At 40.6% G+C, this 16,110-nt stretch overlaps 1 protein-coding gene across 3 annotated transcripts in view; it reads left to right on the forward strand.

The window, feature by feature from the left end:
* Nucleotides 1-16,110, forward strand: part of C5H10orf67 (chromosome 5 C10orf67 homolog) — a 133,450-nt gene that overhangs the window by 8,344 nt on the left and 108,996 nt on the right. For all 3 annotated transcript variants that reach the window (XM_056800121.1, XM_056800120.1, XM_056800119.1), the window contains exons 3-4: nucleotides 2,895-3,038; nucleotides 4,362-4,436. In XM_056800121.1, the coding sequence (XP_056656099.1) occupies nucleotides 2,895-3,038; nucleotides 4,362-4,436 (219 nt within the window). The remainder of the gene's footprint in view (nucleotides 1-2,894; nucleotides 3,039-4,361; nucleotides 4,437-16,110) is intronic.

Here is a 16,110-nt window from a genome sequence, read left to right on the forward strand (position 1 = left end):
AAAGATGAGGAAACTGAAGTCCATAGAAGTTAAATGTCTTGCTCTCACTTTCTAACTATCTTATATTGAATCCTTTTTTATTTTTTATTTATTTGTATTTATTCTCTCTCTGTTTTTCCTTTGTATGCTTGGAGATTCATGTTGTCTTCCCCATGAGAAGAGACTGAGATTAGGAATTATTTCATTCTTTCTACTTATATTAGTAGCACTTCACACAGCGCCAAGCACATAGTTGGCACCTAATTGTTGCTTATTGATTAATTTATTACCCAAGATATATATTGTTATATAAAAGCATTTATTTGCACACACATTAATGGATAAGAGTTAAAGGAAACACACATGGATAAACGAAACCCATAGAGGTCATTTTAAAATATCTTGCTGAAGCAATTGACTTTATAAACAGTTGCCAACAAGAAGCAAAGCTACTAATTTGAATTCCATTTCTCTTTAGTGGAAAGAGCATTGAAAGTGAAGTCAGGAGACTTGGGTTTACTAATACTTTGCTAACTCTGACCTTGAGCAAGTCACTTAACTTCCCTGGGTCTCAGTTTCCCTACCTGCAAAATAAAAGAAGGACTAAGGTTCCTTTCATCTCTTCCTTCTATGGGATCCCTTTCAATAGAGGAGAATGACTACAATTTTGCACATTATTTTTAAAATTCCACGAAGCATCTTTAACTGAGACTCATTGAATCCCTCATTTTTGGTCCAGCCTTTAAACCTTTAGGCTGACTGTTCCAGTGGGTTTCAAACTCACCTATTTACTATGGTTCCTCTCTCTTTTTTTCCCTGCTATCCCATTGGGGGAGGTAGGACAAGGCAAAAAGTTGCTCCTGCTCCCTATGTCAAGTCCCTATTGGAAGAAGGCTATTGGGTCAATTCTACCTTTTAAGCCAAAGGTCATTCTATCTCTTTAGTTGTAGAGGGGAGAGTAAACAGAGAATTAAGAATGATATGAAATGACCTGAGCCTTCTTCATGCACACACACACACCCCATGCCTATACAAGATATTGGTATCTTCCTTTATATAGAAAAATTTTGCCAGAGAAACAAACAGTTCCAGTACATCTTGCCTCCAGAAAAAGCACTGCAAGTAGATGGAGTAGTTCGTTGCCAACACACAGGGAATTTATGAGGGTAGCCCAAACCCACCTCTCTTGTTATCTCTTCCCATTCCTCTGCCATAACAATCTTCCCCACTCTTGTGACCTGAAATCCATACCTTGAAGACCATTCCTCGGGCATAAACAACAAAGGGAAGAGCAATATGAAAAGTCGATTTTTCAGATCATATTTGAACAAGCAAGGCAGGGGGAGAGGGGAAGCCACGAGAATCATTTTAGCCTTTTGAAATGTCAGTAAATGTTAGTTTGTCAAATGAATTAATTGTGTCCTCAGAAGACAGCTTGCTTGATTCTGAGCAGATAGGCTAAAGAATGTGAAGAAGATGGGCAAGAGGGACTGGCATGGGAGTGTGGAATGCTAAAGGAGAAAGTAAGGAGAGAAGCAGTGAGGAGAGTAGGCATGAATTTAGAAGAATGGGTTTTGAGTTCAGCCTAATAGACACTAACTCTATGACCTGTCTGGTCTCTCTGAAGGTGGGTTTCCTTATCATTTGTAAAATGGAAATGGGGAGGGGTTATAATATTTTCACTACTTATTATTCACTCAATAACAGAGCTGCTGATTATTAAATGAGATCAAAATCCATAAAAACTTCTTTGTAATAGCCAAGCATCCGTTTAATGTGAAGAGCTATGTGTAGATGCTCTGGGTTCATATTTTATTGGCAATTGCCTTTGTAACCTGGGCCAAGTCACTTAGCCTCCCTGGGCCTCAGTTTCCTTGTATGTAAAATGAAAGAGTTGGACTAGATGGTCTCTAAGGTCTCTTCCAGATCTAAATCTATAATCATATGATTTAATTATTCCAACATCATTAGAGACAGGAAGGCATATCACTTAGGAGAGGGAAAGTCACTTAACCACTGTCTGCCTCAGTCTTCTCACCTGTAAAATGAGGATAAAAATCATATCCATGCTTGTTGTGAGGATAAAATAGAAAATATATGTAAGTACTTTGGAAATCTTAAAATGCTATATACATATGAGCTATTATTGTTTCTATTACTATTATTATTACTTTTTATTTTTATTTTTTAAAAAAATCTTACCGTCCACCTTAGAACAGTAAGGGCTAGGCAATGGGGGTTAAGTGACTTGCCCAGGGTCATGCAGCTAGGAAGTGTCTGAGGCCAGATTTGAACCTAGAACCTCTATCTCTAGGCCTGACTCTTAAGCCACTGAGCCACCTAACTTCCCCCTATTACTATTATTATTGCAATGGGTTGCTCAGCCTAGGAACCTGAGATGAGGGAACTGTGTGGTGAATACCAAGTTGGTCTATGTTAAAATATTTTTTAGAGATGTCCCTATCTTCATCTCATAACCTCCCATCTCAAGGACCGGCTCTCAATTCACTGAACCCCCCAGCTGTCCCCTAATACAATTATCATTATAAGAAAAAGCAATTATAATAAAATTTTTGATTATTCAGGAGCTACTTATCCAGTATGTATATATATAATTGTTTATGTATGTATATACCTAGTATATATATATATATATATATGCATATATATATATATATATATATATATATATATATATATATATAAGCCTTTACCTTCTATCTTAGAATCAATACTAAGTATTGGTTCCAAGGCAGAAGAAGGGTAAAGGATAGTGACTTGCCCAGGGTCACCCACCAAAGAAGTGTCTGAGGTCATATTTGAATCTAAGACTTCCCATTTGCAGACCTGGCTCTCTAGCTAGCCATTGAGTTACCTCGCTGCCACCTAATAACCTTTATTTTAATTTTTTTTAGCTTACTGATATCCTTCATCACGATTTTAAATCCCTCAAAATATTCCTTGAAATGCAGTTTGATGATTGTCTGAAATTGGAATCCATGAAACTTTTTAGAAAACTACAGACTATTATTGATGAAATAAGACTACTTCATGAAAAGGTACAATTCTGATCAAGTCCTACTCTGATTCTTGTTTGATCTTTGTTTATTCAGTGCCCTTATGAATTAATCAAAAAAGGGCAACATTTTGATTTGCAGATATGAGCCTCCCTGCTCTGTGCTTTCAAGTTCCCTCCCATGAGAACAGTGAGAAATAGCCTTCTTTGAGGAACTTTCCAAGACCTTGTCTTACAATTCTTGATCGTTTTATTTTTAATGCAGTTATAATTTTTAAAAATACAACCCATATCATCTTAGAGTCAATGCTGTGTATTGGTTCTGAGGCGAAAGAATGGTAAGGGCTAGGCAATGGGGATTAGGTATTTTGGCCAGGATTACCCAGCTAGAAAGTGTCTGAGGTCAAATTTGAATCCAGGACATCCCATTTTTGGCCTGGTTCTCCATTCACTGTGCCACCTAGCTGCTCCTTAATGAAATTATAATTATAATAAAAAGCAGCTATAATATAATTTTTGATTATTCAGGAGCCACTTAGTCAGTTTATGAGTTATGCAGACCTCCATCTTCCTCCTATTCCTCTTGCCAAACATTTTACTGTGTATGGTTCTTCTATCAGAAAGGACAAGGGCAAGGAGATGATGAGAAATTCAAATGATCTTTGTTATATTTCCAGCGGCTCTATTAAATCGTTTGGAAAATCCCCCCAACAATTTAAACTATTGTATAGGATGACATTTTAGAATTACCTGTGGGCTTCCCTTTTCCATGTAGTCCCTGACTTCTTGGATTATATCTAATCAAAAATTGGATTTTTTATCCCAACAAGATCAAGAAAAAAGGAAAAAAGAATTTATATGTTCCAAAATATTTATAACAGCTCTTTTTGTGGTGGCAAAGGACTGAAAATTGAGGGGATATCCATCAGCTAAGGAATGACCAAACAAATTGTGGTATACACAGTATTGATTCTAAGAATGAAGGTAAGGTTATTTTTTTTTAAAGAGTGAAACAAATAGAACCAAGCAGACATTATATATTTAATATTTGCAAAATAACTTATGAAAGTTCACTTCCAGAGAATGAACTGAGAAGTGGAAACATGTAAGTTATAATCTATATATATTTGCCAGATAAAGCCTTCTAATGGTTTGGGGAGGGGAGTTGAGGCTGAATAAAAAAAAAATTAAAATAAAAAAAGAATTGGATCTATTAGAAATAAGTATAGAGAACCACATGGAGAAAAGTGATTACAATTAGAAGCTTCCAGTTGATTTGAATAATGTAACAGTTGTGTATTATGGAAATTATCCTAGTAGGTGTGGTTAAAATGTGCTAATCATTTCCTTTTCATTTGCATTACAGAACGAGGCCACAATGAGACAAAGCTTCTATAAGCAGTTATGTGATGCCATTGCTTCAATCAAAGGAAACTACATGGTAGGTTTGGGGGTAAAGGGATGTTGGCCCTGGGACTCCACTTCCATTAGGTTGCCTGAAGTCCAGGGCCAAATCTGTCACCTTAAAATTAAAATTAGTTCGGCAGCCATCAGATCCTGTGGTAACTAGCTTAAATGATTTATGAATTTATGATGCTAGATCCACCTGTCAGTGGTCACATAACTATGTGTCTGCTATTCAAATCGCCCATTTTCTCACATAAAGATTCATGGGAAATTGAATCCATAAGCATAAGGATAAAGAGAAGAGAAATAATTGCTCATATTTCTATAGCACTTCCTGGACGCCAGGTATATATGGTGCTAAGCATTTTAATCATTATTATCTCATTTGATCCTCATGACAACCTTGGTGGGGACATAGATGCTATTATTATCCTCATTTTATAGATGAGGAAACTGAGGCAAATAAAAAAGTAAGTATTGAAGTGACAAAAGAAAATGTCATTAAGGGTAAGCATCAAGAGAAGGGTTCTGGTTCTTATGAAGAATAGAACTAAGGGGAAGCAGACGGCATAAGAGTCTTCCAAGACTGTCCAGGGGTGAAATAGAACAGAAAAGTCACATGGCTGGTAAATGACCAAAGATGGATTTGATGTCAGACCTCCCTGACTCCAGCCTCAGCACTCTCTCCATGGAGCCACCTAGCTGGCCCTAATCAGAAGATTCTTTGTTGAACATGGCATAAGATCAATGAAATTAAATGATCGGGAGGGATTTTTAATAGCTAACAATTACATTTTAAGGTTCACAAAGCACTTTACATGTTATCTCATTTGATCTTTATTTTTTTTTAATTTTATTTAGTCAATTTAGAACATTATTCCTTGGTTACAAGAATCACATTCTTTCCCTCCTTCCCCTCCCCTCATCCTTCCCACAGCCCACACACAATTTTACTGGGTTTTACATATGTCCTTGATCAGAACTTATTTCCATGTTGATGTTTGCACTAGGATGTTCATTTAGAGTCTATATTCATTTGATCTTTATAATAATACTAGGTGCTGTAAAGATTAAAATTTAGGAATATGGGGAGGCTGAGGCAGGTAGAAATTAGTTTCTCTCTGCAAGAAGTATTATATTTTTTAGAGGTTTATTAAAGGTTAAAGATTAAAGAATATACAAGTAAGAAACATGTGCCTAGGCCAGAGGCCTAGACAAAATAACCTCACATCATGCAAGAGTCTCGCCTGCTCCAAAACAGAAGTCCAAAAGACCCCCAAAAACCTTTGCCACCAGCTTAAATTCTTTCTCCATCTCGGCCCACCTCAGAATTCCCGTGAGATTACAAAGCATTTTGGGGAAGTGGAGCAAAGGCTTGTGGGGATTGTAGTCCTGTATTCGAGTCTATTTTTTACAGTGCCAATATTATCCCCATTTAGTATCCAATGCCTGAATGAAGAAACTGAGGCAGAGAGAAATTAGTGACTTGTCCAAGGTCAGACAGTAAGTCTCCAAGGCAGGATTAGAGTCCCTAATTCTAAGTCCAGGACACTATTAACTCAGTCACCCAGATGAATCCAGATATTTCACTTAGGTCATGATAGCATAGGAGAGGCAGCATGGTACTTGACATGTATGTATGTATTTATTTATTTATTTTTAACATTTTTTTTATTTTATTTGATCATTTCCAAGCATTATTCATTAAAGACATAGATCATTTTCTTTTCCTCCCCCCCACCCCCCATAGCTGACACATAAATCCACTGAGTATTACATGTTTTCTTGATTTGAACCCATTGCTATGTTGATAATATTTGCATTAGAGTGTTCATTTTAGAGTCTCTCCTCTGTCATGTCCCCTCAACCGCTATATTTCGGCAGTTGCTTTTCCTCGGTGTTTCTACTCCCATAGTTTATCCTTTGCTTATGAATAGTGTTTTTTTCTCCCAGATCCCTGCAAATTATTCAGGGACATTACACCGCCATTAATGGAGAAGTCCATTACATTCGATTATACCACAGTGTATTAGTCTCTGTGTACAATGTTCTCCTGGTTCTGCTCCTTTCACTCTGCATCACTTCCTGGAGGTCGTTCCAGTCTCCATGGAACTCCTCCACTTTATTATTCCTTTTAGCACAATAGTATTCCATCACCAACATATACCACAATTTGCTCAGCCATTCCCCAATTGATGGGCATCCCCTCGCTTTCCAGCTTTTGGCCACCACAAAGAGCGCAGCTATGAATATTTTTGTACAAGTCTTTTTGTCCATTATCTCTTTGGGGTACAGACCCAGCAGTGCTATGGCTGGATCAAAGGGTAGATATTCTTTTTGACATGTATTTATATGTTAAGGAGATCCCCTTGGCAAGTCACTTGATCTCTCACCGATCTGATTAGCTTTTGAAGCCTCTTAAGTTCTAATGAAAGTGCTGGCCAACCCTGATGGAGGGGAGGTTTCCTCCTCTGGGAGCTTTCTTCAGCAGCAACCATTGACCAATGAGCCCACCAGTGACTAATGACTAGAGCATTCTATTTTCTCTTTCACCTTGGACAGTACTGGAAAATTCTCTAGTTCCCTCTGTTCTATTCTTCATAAGAACCCAAACCCTTCTACTGGTTCTTACTCTTACCAGATTTTCTTTTGTCATTTCAATATATTTTCACAGCATAGTTCCCCAAAATAACAGATGATTATTCACTGGTTTTGTATTAGCTTGCCTGCTTTCTTCAACCTAAAATGACCTCCTCAATCTCAAACAAGAAGCTATTTTTAAATCTGACTGTAGAGTGGGTTTCCCCCTTCATTTTATTTTCTGTTTTAGGATTAATAGTGTGTCTTGGTTCAAAGGCAAAAGAGTGGTAAGGGCTAGGTAATGGGCATTAAGTGACTTGGCCAGGGTCATCCAGCTAGGAAGTCTCTGAAATTGGATTTTAATCTAGGTTTTCTCATCTCTAGATCTGGTTCTAAGTCCACTGAGACACCTAGCTGCCCTACGTGAGTTACTCTTTTCTCTTTAGTGGGTTATTTCTAAGAGATTTGGGTCTTTATTTTTATCAGCAGTTAATAGTACTCTTAATGTGTGACTCCTTAATTTCAGTCACAGAAAGTGTTCTCTTTTTCCCCATCTCTGTTCTAGCTCCCTGAGTCTATAGCCTTCTGGCCACTTATACAAGATAACACACCCTAAAATCAGTGATTATCAGCACAACAACTTTGCTTTTTACATGGAGTAGGTGCTAAATCAATAAATATTTGTTCAAATGACTTGATATAGTGGGAAGAATTGGATTTGGAGTGGAAGGACCTGAGGTTCAAATCTTACTACCTAGGTGACAGTGGGCAAGTGACTTGACCTCTCTAGACCTCTGCTACCTCAACTGTCAAATGAGAAGGTTGGATGATCTCTAAAACTTTTTCCAGTCTTATTCCAGTCCTTATAAATTGGCATTTTGATACTGACATAGACCTGGAGGTCATCAAATTGTCAGTGTAAAGAAGAGAGTACCTCTAATTATATCATTGATTTGAAGAACAAGTATATCAGCTCCTATGGAGCCACACACCAACTTCCACTAGTGCTGATAGGTCAGGTCCTAAGAGGAAATCAAATTTGCTTCAGAAGTGAGGGTTATTTTTAAAGTAATATTCCTTGTGAGCCCATACCAGATTACCATTTAGCCAGCCAGACTTAATTACTTTAAAAAAAGGATACTTACTAAACAGGTCTAAACAAAGATATTTACAGAAATATCCTCCCAAAAGTCTGAGGCATACTCTCCCACAAATATACAAATATATAATAAAAGTATAATATAATGTAATAGTATGAAGTATATATCCCACAAGTATAAAGCCCAACAGTAAGTGGATTCAAGCTCAGATTGGCAAGACAGGTTTGAAAAGAGTAACTCAGAGCCCTTTGTTGCTGGAAGGCTTTGTTAGGGGAACCAAGTATAAAATTTTATCAAAAAGTATTTTTAAAATACCTAATTATGCATGGAACTGCAGGAAAGACAACTGCATAGAGTTGAAGTCTACATTGCAGGACTTTAGAGTCAAAGACCAACATACGTCAATATTTGAATGAATCTCTAATCATATACATCTGGGTATTCACTCCAAAAGTGCAGATATCTGGTAATTTCTCCATGCTTTTTCATGCTATAGAAGTCTTGTCTGTGTCCTTCCATAAATCTTTAATGAGAGGGTACATTCAATGTACTGATGCCATCCTCATGACTTTTAACATACATGTAACTTTAACAACCTTAGTTACTACTGCTCAAGACTTCTTCTTTCTCAAAGGGAATGTTATATAGTATAGTATAGTGGTAGTCTCTCGGTGATCGAGAATGACAATTGTCTTTGTGAAGTTTCATCTACGGTGTACCCTCATGTAGCTTTGGAGTCCAAAGACTGAGGCGCACAGTTTGTGGCACATGGGGCATGGAACACCAGTTGTTACGGGAGGTGAGGTTGTGGCCTGGTGTCGGCGTTCACGCACAGCGGCAAGATGTCGACGTCGCTCATCTTCAAAGGTGGCGGCGGCATGGTGAATGTGGGTTCGCCAGCTGCTTCTGTCAGAGGCAGCGAGTTCTAGTTGCTTTGGTGTCATGCCAGCCCACTTCAAGTTGGACTTTAGCTGATCCTTGAATCTTTTCTTTGGTCAGCCTTGTTTCCTGAGTCCAGCTGGCAGCTCACCATAGAATACCTGTCTTGGTATGCTCTGTGGGTCATGCAGATGACATGTCCAGACCATCGTAGCTGGGTTTGGAGGACCAGGACTTCGATGCTGGTGGAGTTGGCTCTGTCGAGGACTTCCTGGTTGGTGATTCAGTCCTGCCATCGGATCCTCATGATTGACCGGAGGGAGCATTGGTGGAATTGCTCCAGCTGTTTCATGTGCTTCCGGTACAGTGTCCATGTTTCACAACCGTACAGGAGCAAGCTGAGGACCACTGCGTTGTACACTTTGAGCTTCGTCACAGTGCTTACACCTCTGTGTTGGAGGACTTTGCAACGCAGCCGCCCGAGTGCCTGGCTGGCCTTTTGGATCCTGGCATTAAGCTCCTGGTCTAGGGACCTATCGTTGGCGATGGTGCTGCCCAGGTACTTGAAAGTGTTGACGTTAGAAAGCTGCGTGCCATCGATTGTAATGCACGGCTGGTTCGTTGGCCTCCTGAGGCTGAAAGTCAGGCCAAACAGTTTTGTTGCGATGGAGAACCTGTCCACAATGGTTTGGAGATGATTTTCTTGGTGGGCCATGAGAGCAAAGTCATCTGCAAAGAGAGCTTCCAGGATGAGTCTCTCTGTTGTCTTTGTTTTTGCAGTCAGGTGGCGAAGGTTGAATAGTGAGCCATCCAGTCGGTATTTGATGTAGATGCCCAGGTCTAGATCCATCATAGCATGTCATAATACTTAGGTGAAAAATAGGTTGAATAGTACCGGAGCGAGGACACAGCCTTGTTTCACGCCATTGGAGATGTTGAAGTGATCAGAAGTTTCTCCACCAGATAGGACTTCCCCTGTCATGTTGACATGAAAGAGCTGGATCAGTTTGACGAATTTTGCTGGGCAACCGAGCTTGCTGAGGATCACCCACAATGCGTCCCTGTTCACTGTGTCAAACGCCTTTGTCAGGTCTATGAAGACAATGTAGAGACTCAGGTTCTGCTCAAGGCATTTTTCCTGCATTTGCCTCACTGTGAAGACCATGTCGATGGTGCTGCGATCTGGTCGGAAGCCACATTGTGATTCAGGCAAGTTCTGCTCTGAAACAGATGACAGGAGTCTGTTGAGTATAACACAGGCGAGGATCTTTCCAGCAGTGGAGAGTAGTGAGATGCCTTTGTAGTTGTCACAGGCTGCTCGTGAGCCTTTGTTCTCGTATAGGGCTATGATGGAGGCATCTCTGAGTTCTGGGGGGCATGTCTTCCTCTTCCCATATGCTGGTCAGCACTATGTGGAATGCTTGGAGCGCCTTTCCATTTAAGGCCTTGTACACCTCGGTTGGGATCCCGTCTTTACTGGGTGTCTTGCCTGCACTCATTTGCTTAATGGCTTTTTGGACTTCCTCTATTGAAGGAGGGATGTCAAGTTGTTCAATGGAGCGGTTTTGGGGGATCTGATCAAGGGCGCTTTGGTCAACTGAAAAGGGTCGGTTGAGAAGCTGACTGAAGTGTTCTTTCCACCTGTTGCTGATGCCTTTTTTATCTTTTATGAGAGTGTCACCGTCAGAGGATAGTAAGGGAGTGGTGGTGGGTTTTAATGGCCCATACACAGTCTTGAGGGCACTGAAAAATTGTTTGTAGTTTTTCATATCAGCAAACCGCTGGATTTCTTCTGCCTTTTTTTCCCACCATCGGTCTTGCATCTTCCTGATCTCACGCTGTGCCGTGGCTTGGAGAGACTTGAATCTGTCCTTTTTAGGAGCAGAGTTTGGGTTATTTTGCCACTCCATAAAGGGTTTGTTCTTCTTGCTCAATAGGTCTTCAATAGCAGTGTTGTTCTCGTCAAACCAGTCCTGGTGGTTGCGTTGTTTTGGGCCTAGGACTGCCTTTGATGTTTCCTTCACTGTGTCTCTGAACTGGTTCCATTTCTCGGTTGAGCTTCCAGTGAGTGGTCCCTTGGCAGACAGCTTGTTGTCCAGGCAGGACTGGAATGTTTGCAAATAAGATGGATCTCTAAGATGACTCACATTGTAAAATGCGCAAACTGTCTGGGCGTGTTTTGGATGTCGAGGCGCAATGCGCATTTGAAGAGTCGCTCTAACCAATCAGTGGTCTGTTCAGCATTCAGCTCCTCTCATGGCTCTGGTGATCTTTACATCCTGGATGTCTCGCCGGCGTACAATGATGTAGTCAATGAGATGCCACTGTTTTGATCTTGGGTGCATCCACGTTGTTTTATATTTGTTCACCATTCTGAACACAGTGTTTGTGATGGTGAGTTCAAACTCTGAGCATTTGCTGAGTAGCAGTAGGCCATTGTTGTTCATTTTGCCCACGCCGTGTTTGCAGAGCACTCCTTTCCATCTTTCATGGTCCTGGCCAATGCGGGCGTTGAAGTCTCCCAGTAGTATCAGCTTGTCATTTGTGGGCACTGAGTGCAGGACGGCACTCAGATCAGAGTAGAACTGCTCGATGGTCTCCTCTGTGCTGGTCAGTGTTGGGGCATATGCGCTGATGATTGTGGCATATGGGTCTTTGCTGAGAGGCAAACGGATCTTCATGAGCCTCTCGCTGATGCCCACAGGCAAGTCTGGCAGCTGTTTGAGCAAACTGGTCTTGATGGCCAGGCCAACACAGTGGATTCTGTCTTCATTTGAGGCTCTACCTTTCCAGAAGAAGGTGTATCCAGTGGTGGGTTCGCTGAGTGATCCCTCTTCTGGTAAGTGTGTTTCGCTTAAGGCTGTGATGTCGATGTTATATCGCGCCAGTTCTTTACCGATTAGAGCTGTTCTTCTCTCAGGTCTTGGGGTATTCTCTCTATCAAGTAATGTCCTGATGTTCCATGCTCCTAGTAGGAGTTTCTTTGTATTTTTTCTTTGATTTCGACCGCTTAAAGGGGATGACCCGCCAGCCGCGGTGTGCTGACCGGGTGTTTGTAGGGCAGGCAATGTTTGGGACACCTTTTCTAGTCCCCTCCCTTGATTAGGGTGAGCAGTGCTGTCCTAGAGAGGGCTGCTCAGTCGCCCAGGATGCTGCCGAACATCCCTGCTGCCCACAGGGCTGAGCAACCACTGGTCCGTGGGCTGCCTACGTGCAGGATCGTGACTACAACTGCCAGTGGTCACCTCCACCTCTTGTGTCGTCATTCCCCCATCGCCGCAGGTCTTGAAGAGGGTGGACGGGGTTAGGATAGATGAGTGTGCACAAAGATACTTGTGCGTGAAGGAGAGTTAAGTGGAAAAGCCGATGCACAGTGACAGTCCCACTCTCTTGGTGTTGGAAACCTGGGTCCAGTGGCACGAAAAATTGTTACGTCTGAAGACTTCCTCAACTGCATTGGATGGCCGTGTTGTCCTTTGTGCTCCAACACGCCCTGAGCACTCCACAGTGCTTTGCTGCGTCGCCCTCTCAGCCGTTGAACTTTCTTATTGGTTTCTTCTGTCTGTTCAGCCAAAGCAGTCTTCACATGCTGGGTGAGCAAAGCCCTGGTTCACCAGGGGTCGATGACCTGATGGTTACCCTCACAAGGTTTGGCCGGCCTGTCGAAGCCATTGCCTGGGGTGTGGCCGCTGCCGCATGCTAGCAGCTGGGAGCCGCAAGTGAGAGCTGGGTGTCAGGTGGGGGTCAGAGACTGGAGAGCTGCCCTAGGAGGGCACGACAAGTCCTCCATACCAAAGATACTACCCCTCCCTGAGCACCCCATACACCCAAGGGAATGTTAAAGCTAGCCTAAATCTAAACATCACTTTGTCCATTCTTTTGTCAATTCTACCTACCTACCATTGCATCTGGTTAGCATATTTTCTTTTTCAAGCATCTTCATACCCTTTTTCCCAAAGAGAGGAAGTCACTTAGGGTTGCTTATATTTAGGATGGGCCAGAAAATTCCTTTTAATACCCATTCTCCTTCTCTGGACACTAGTACATAGAGCACCATGGTAGATTGCTTTGAAGTTATAATAAAACTCAGAGGCACTTAGAGGGTAGAGCTCCACTGGTGCCCTTTCCCCTTACCATAAACAGTATCTCTTTGCCCTTCTGGCCATCTGTTTCCTTATCTATAAAACGAGGGAAATGGAGCAGTTGTCCTTGAGAAGCCTTCTAGTTTTATATCTATGATCTTATGATCTGCTATTAACCCAAGTTCCAATTCCCTTATTGGAAATAGCTAATATTATTCCCTTATTGGAAATAGCTATTATGACTACTCTGATTCAGGTTCCCTTCCAATTATTTATCATTTGGCAGTAATGATATACTCAATTATATGTTACGGCATAAAGATTTAGAGTTTTATATTGTTGAAATGTTGTCACTGAAGCAACATCCAAGATGGCACATCCTGTGCTATCAACTTCTGAATTGTTCTCTTTGTCAGTTTCTAGCTACCATTTTCCCTGATATTCTGGATTCAAATGGATTTCCCATGATTGTTTCTTAATCCATTTATTTTAAAAACAGATTAAAAATAAATGTTGGTGTTTCATTATATTAATGGATCATTTTCTATTCCTCATAATATTTGGTCTTCCAGTTAAAGGGAAGGTCTTTTTTTAAGTCTTCGGACTCCATTCTCCTTTATTTTGGGGTTCAGAATGCCAGAGACTGTTCAAGGGCAATGCCTCTAGTTCGTTTGACTGTAGCCTTTGTTAGCCTTCCCTCATGTCACTAGTATGTTCAAATACTTCTTTAAACCAACACAATGACAACCTTATGGCAGTGTGAGGATAGTGAAGGTGTTAAGTTTTCTGCCTGATTAACTAGTTAATTCTATTTTAATCTAAGATTATCCTTCTCAGTTTACTGAGATTCAATATGCACAGTAAGGGTATTCTTAAGGATTAATATATGGATCTGATTTTTTTCAAGTTTAATATTTGGCAAATTAGCAAGTGTAATGAGATTTGAGCAGAAGGAGAGGGATTGGATTTCTTTTGGGAATTTCCAAAACACTTTCAACAACTTTCAGCTTCTTTTAAAAAGCATTTTCTTATTATTATGAGCTTGATAAGTATCAATGAGGAAAAAAACATATTCTTATACAAAGAACAGAAAGATGACATCTTAAATATGTATATAACATGCATCAGGAAGGATTTCCTAAAAGTATATGTTAATTATTGCCCTTTATACTTGAAGAGGACCAAAATGACTTCATGGTGTACAATGTGTTAGCTGTGGCTGATCAGACCAATATAAGCTTGGAAGGCTTTTTCCCAGGTTGTGCACAAATAGCCCTTATGATAAAGTATATATTAAAATTAACCTGACTACCCACTTTTTATTTTAAACTCTTACCTTCCATCTTAGAATTAATACTCTGAATTGGTTCTAAGACAGAAAAGTGGTAAGAGCTAGGCAATGGGGGCTAAGTGATTTGCCCAAGGTCATGCAACTATGAAGTATCTGAGATCAAATTTGAACCCAGGACCTCCCATCTCCAAGGCCTGGCTGTCAATCCATTGAGCCACCTAGCTGCCCTCTACTCACATTTTTAACATAAATTTCATCCTGGTGATGCTATAAGGCCACCATGATCTCTGAAGAATCCAAATAGACCCCAATGGCACAGAGGACATTTCTGGTGGCTATGAAAAAGCTGTAGCAATATTACTGGTGATGTTATAAAAATGAAATAAATGTATGTAGTCCAATAGATAGAGTGCTACATTTTGGTGGCAGAGGGCTGGGAGGTCAAGTTCTGGCTCTGTTACCTTGTACCAGTGTGACCTGGGGAAAATTACAAACTTCTGTGGGCTTTACTTTCTTTATCTGTAAAATAAGGAAATTGGGCTTCTAAGGTTCCTATCAGTTTTCTATCTATAATCTCATAATAATAATAATAATAATAATAATTAACATATATAACTGCATTACCTTTGCAAAGCAGCTAGGTGGTCTAATGGATAGAGCACTGAGCTTGGAAACAGGGAGACATATCTTCATGAGTTCAAATCTAATCTCAGACCCTTACCAGCTGTGTGACTCTGGGCTAGTCAGTCATCCCTGTTTGCCTCGGTTTCCTCATCTGTAAAATGAACTGGAGAAGGAAATGGCAAATTATTCTAGTATTCTTTGCCAAGAAAATCCCAAATAGGATCACAGAGACTTGTAAGTAACTGAACAATAACAATTACATACATTGTATTTTGTTTGAGCCACCCAGTTGTTTTTTTTTTTAAATCCTTATGTATTGGTTCCAAGGCAGAAGAGTGGTAAGGGCTAGGCAATGGGGGTCAAGTGACTTGCCCAGGTTCACACAGCTAGGAAGTGTCTGAGGCCACATTTGAACCTAGGACCTCCTGTCTCTAGGCCTGACTCAATCCACTGAGCCACCCAGCTCCCTCTCCCCCCTAATTATTTTCTAAGGGAGATAATACATGTATTATTATCTCCATTTTATAAAAGAGGAAACTAAGGCAGAGAGAAGGCAGGTGAGTTGGTCACACAACTTCTAAGGGCTAGAGCTGAATTTTGAATATAGGTCTTCCTGACTTCAGGTTCAGCAGACTATTTGTTATGCCCCAGTTGTGTTCCTCAATCCTTTCATTCTCAAAGAAATTTATGACCAGAGAATGAAGTAGAGACTGTTGTGTGCTGGGTTAGAGGGTACGCAAATGGACAGCAGAAAGAGGCACTGGGTACCCACGTAAAGTGAAAAGGATAAGCATGTCTCTAGGATATTACATATACAGCTCAATTCAAGTAAAGCATTTAAGTGCCTGTGAACTGCAAGGATTTGGGTAAAGATAAGAACAAACCAGTTCTGACCCTCAAGTAGCTTACATTCTAGTATATGTAAAGTGAATGTGAAATTAACATAAAATAACAGCTGAGAGGAATAGAATAGGGGATGCAGCACCAACAACTAGGCAGGATGGACCTGAACAAGTGTTTTAAAGGTAAGAACTCTGTGAGTTAGGGATAAGGAGAGAGAATATTCCAAACACAAGGGACAACCTGGACCGGGGTTCAGAGAGAAGAAAATGCTAGAACATAAAGTATGTGAGGAGTTATCATATGATATCA

This window comes from Monodelphis domestica, chromosome 5 (assembly GCF_027887165.1).
Source record: "Monodelphis domestica isolate mMonDom1 chromosome 5, mMonDom1.pri, whole genome shotgun sequence".
NCBI lineage: Eukaryota > Metazoa > Chordata > Mammalia > Didelphimorphia > Didelphidae > Monodelphis > Monodelphis domestica.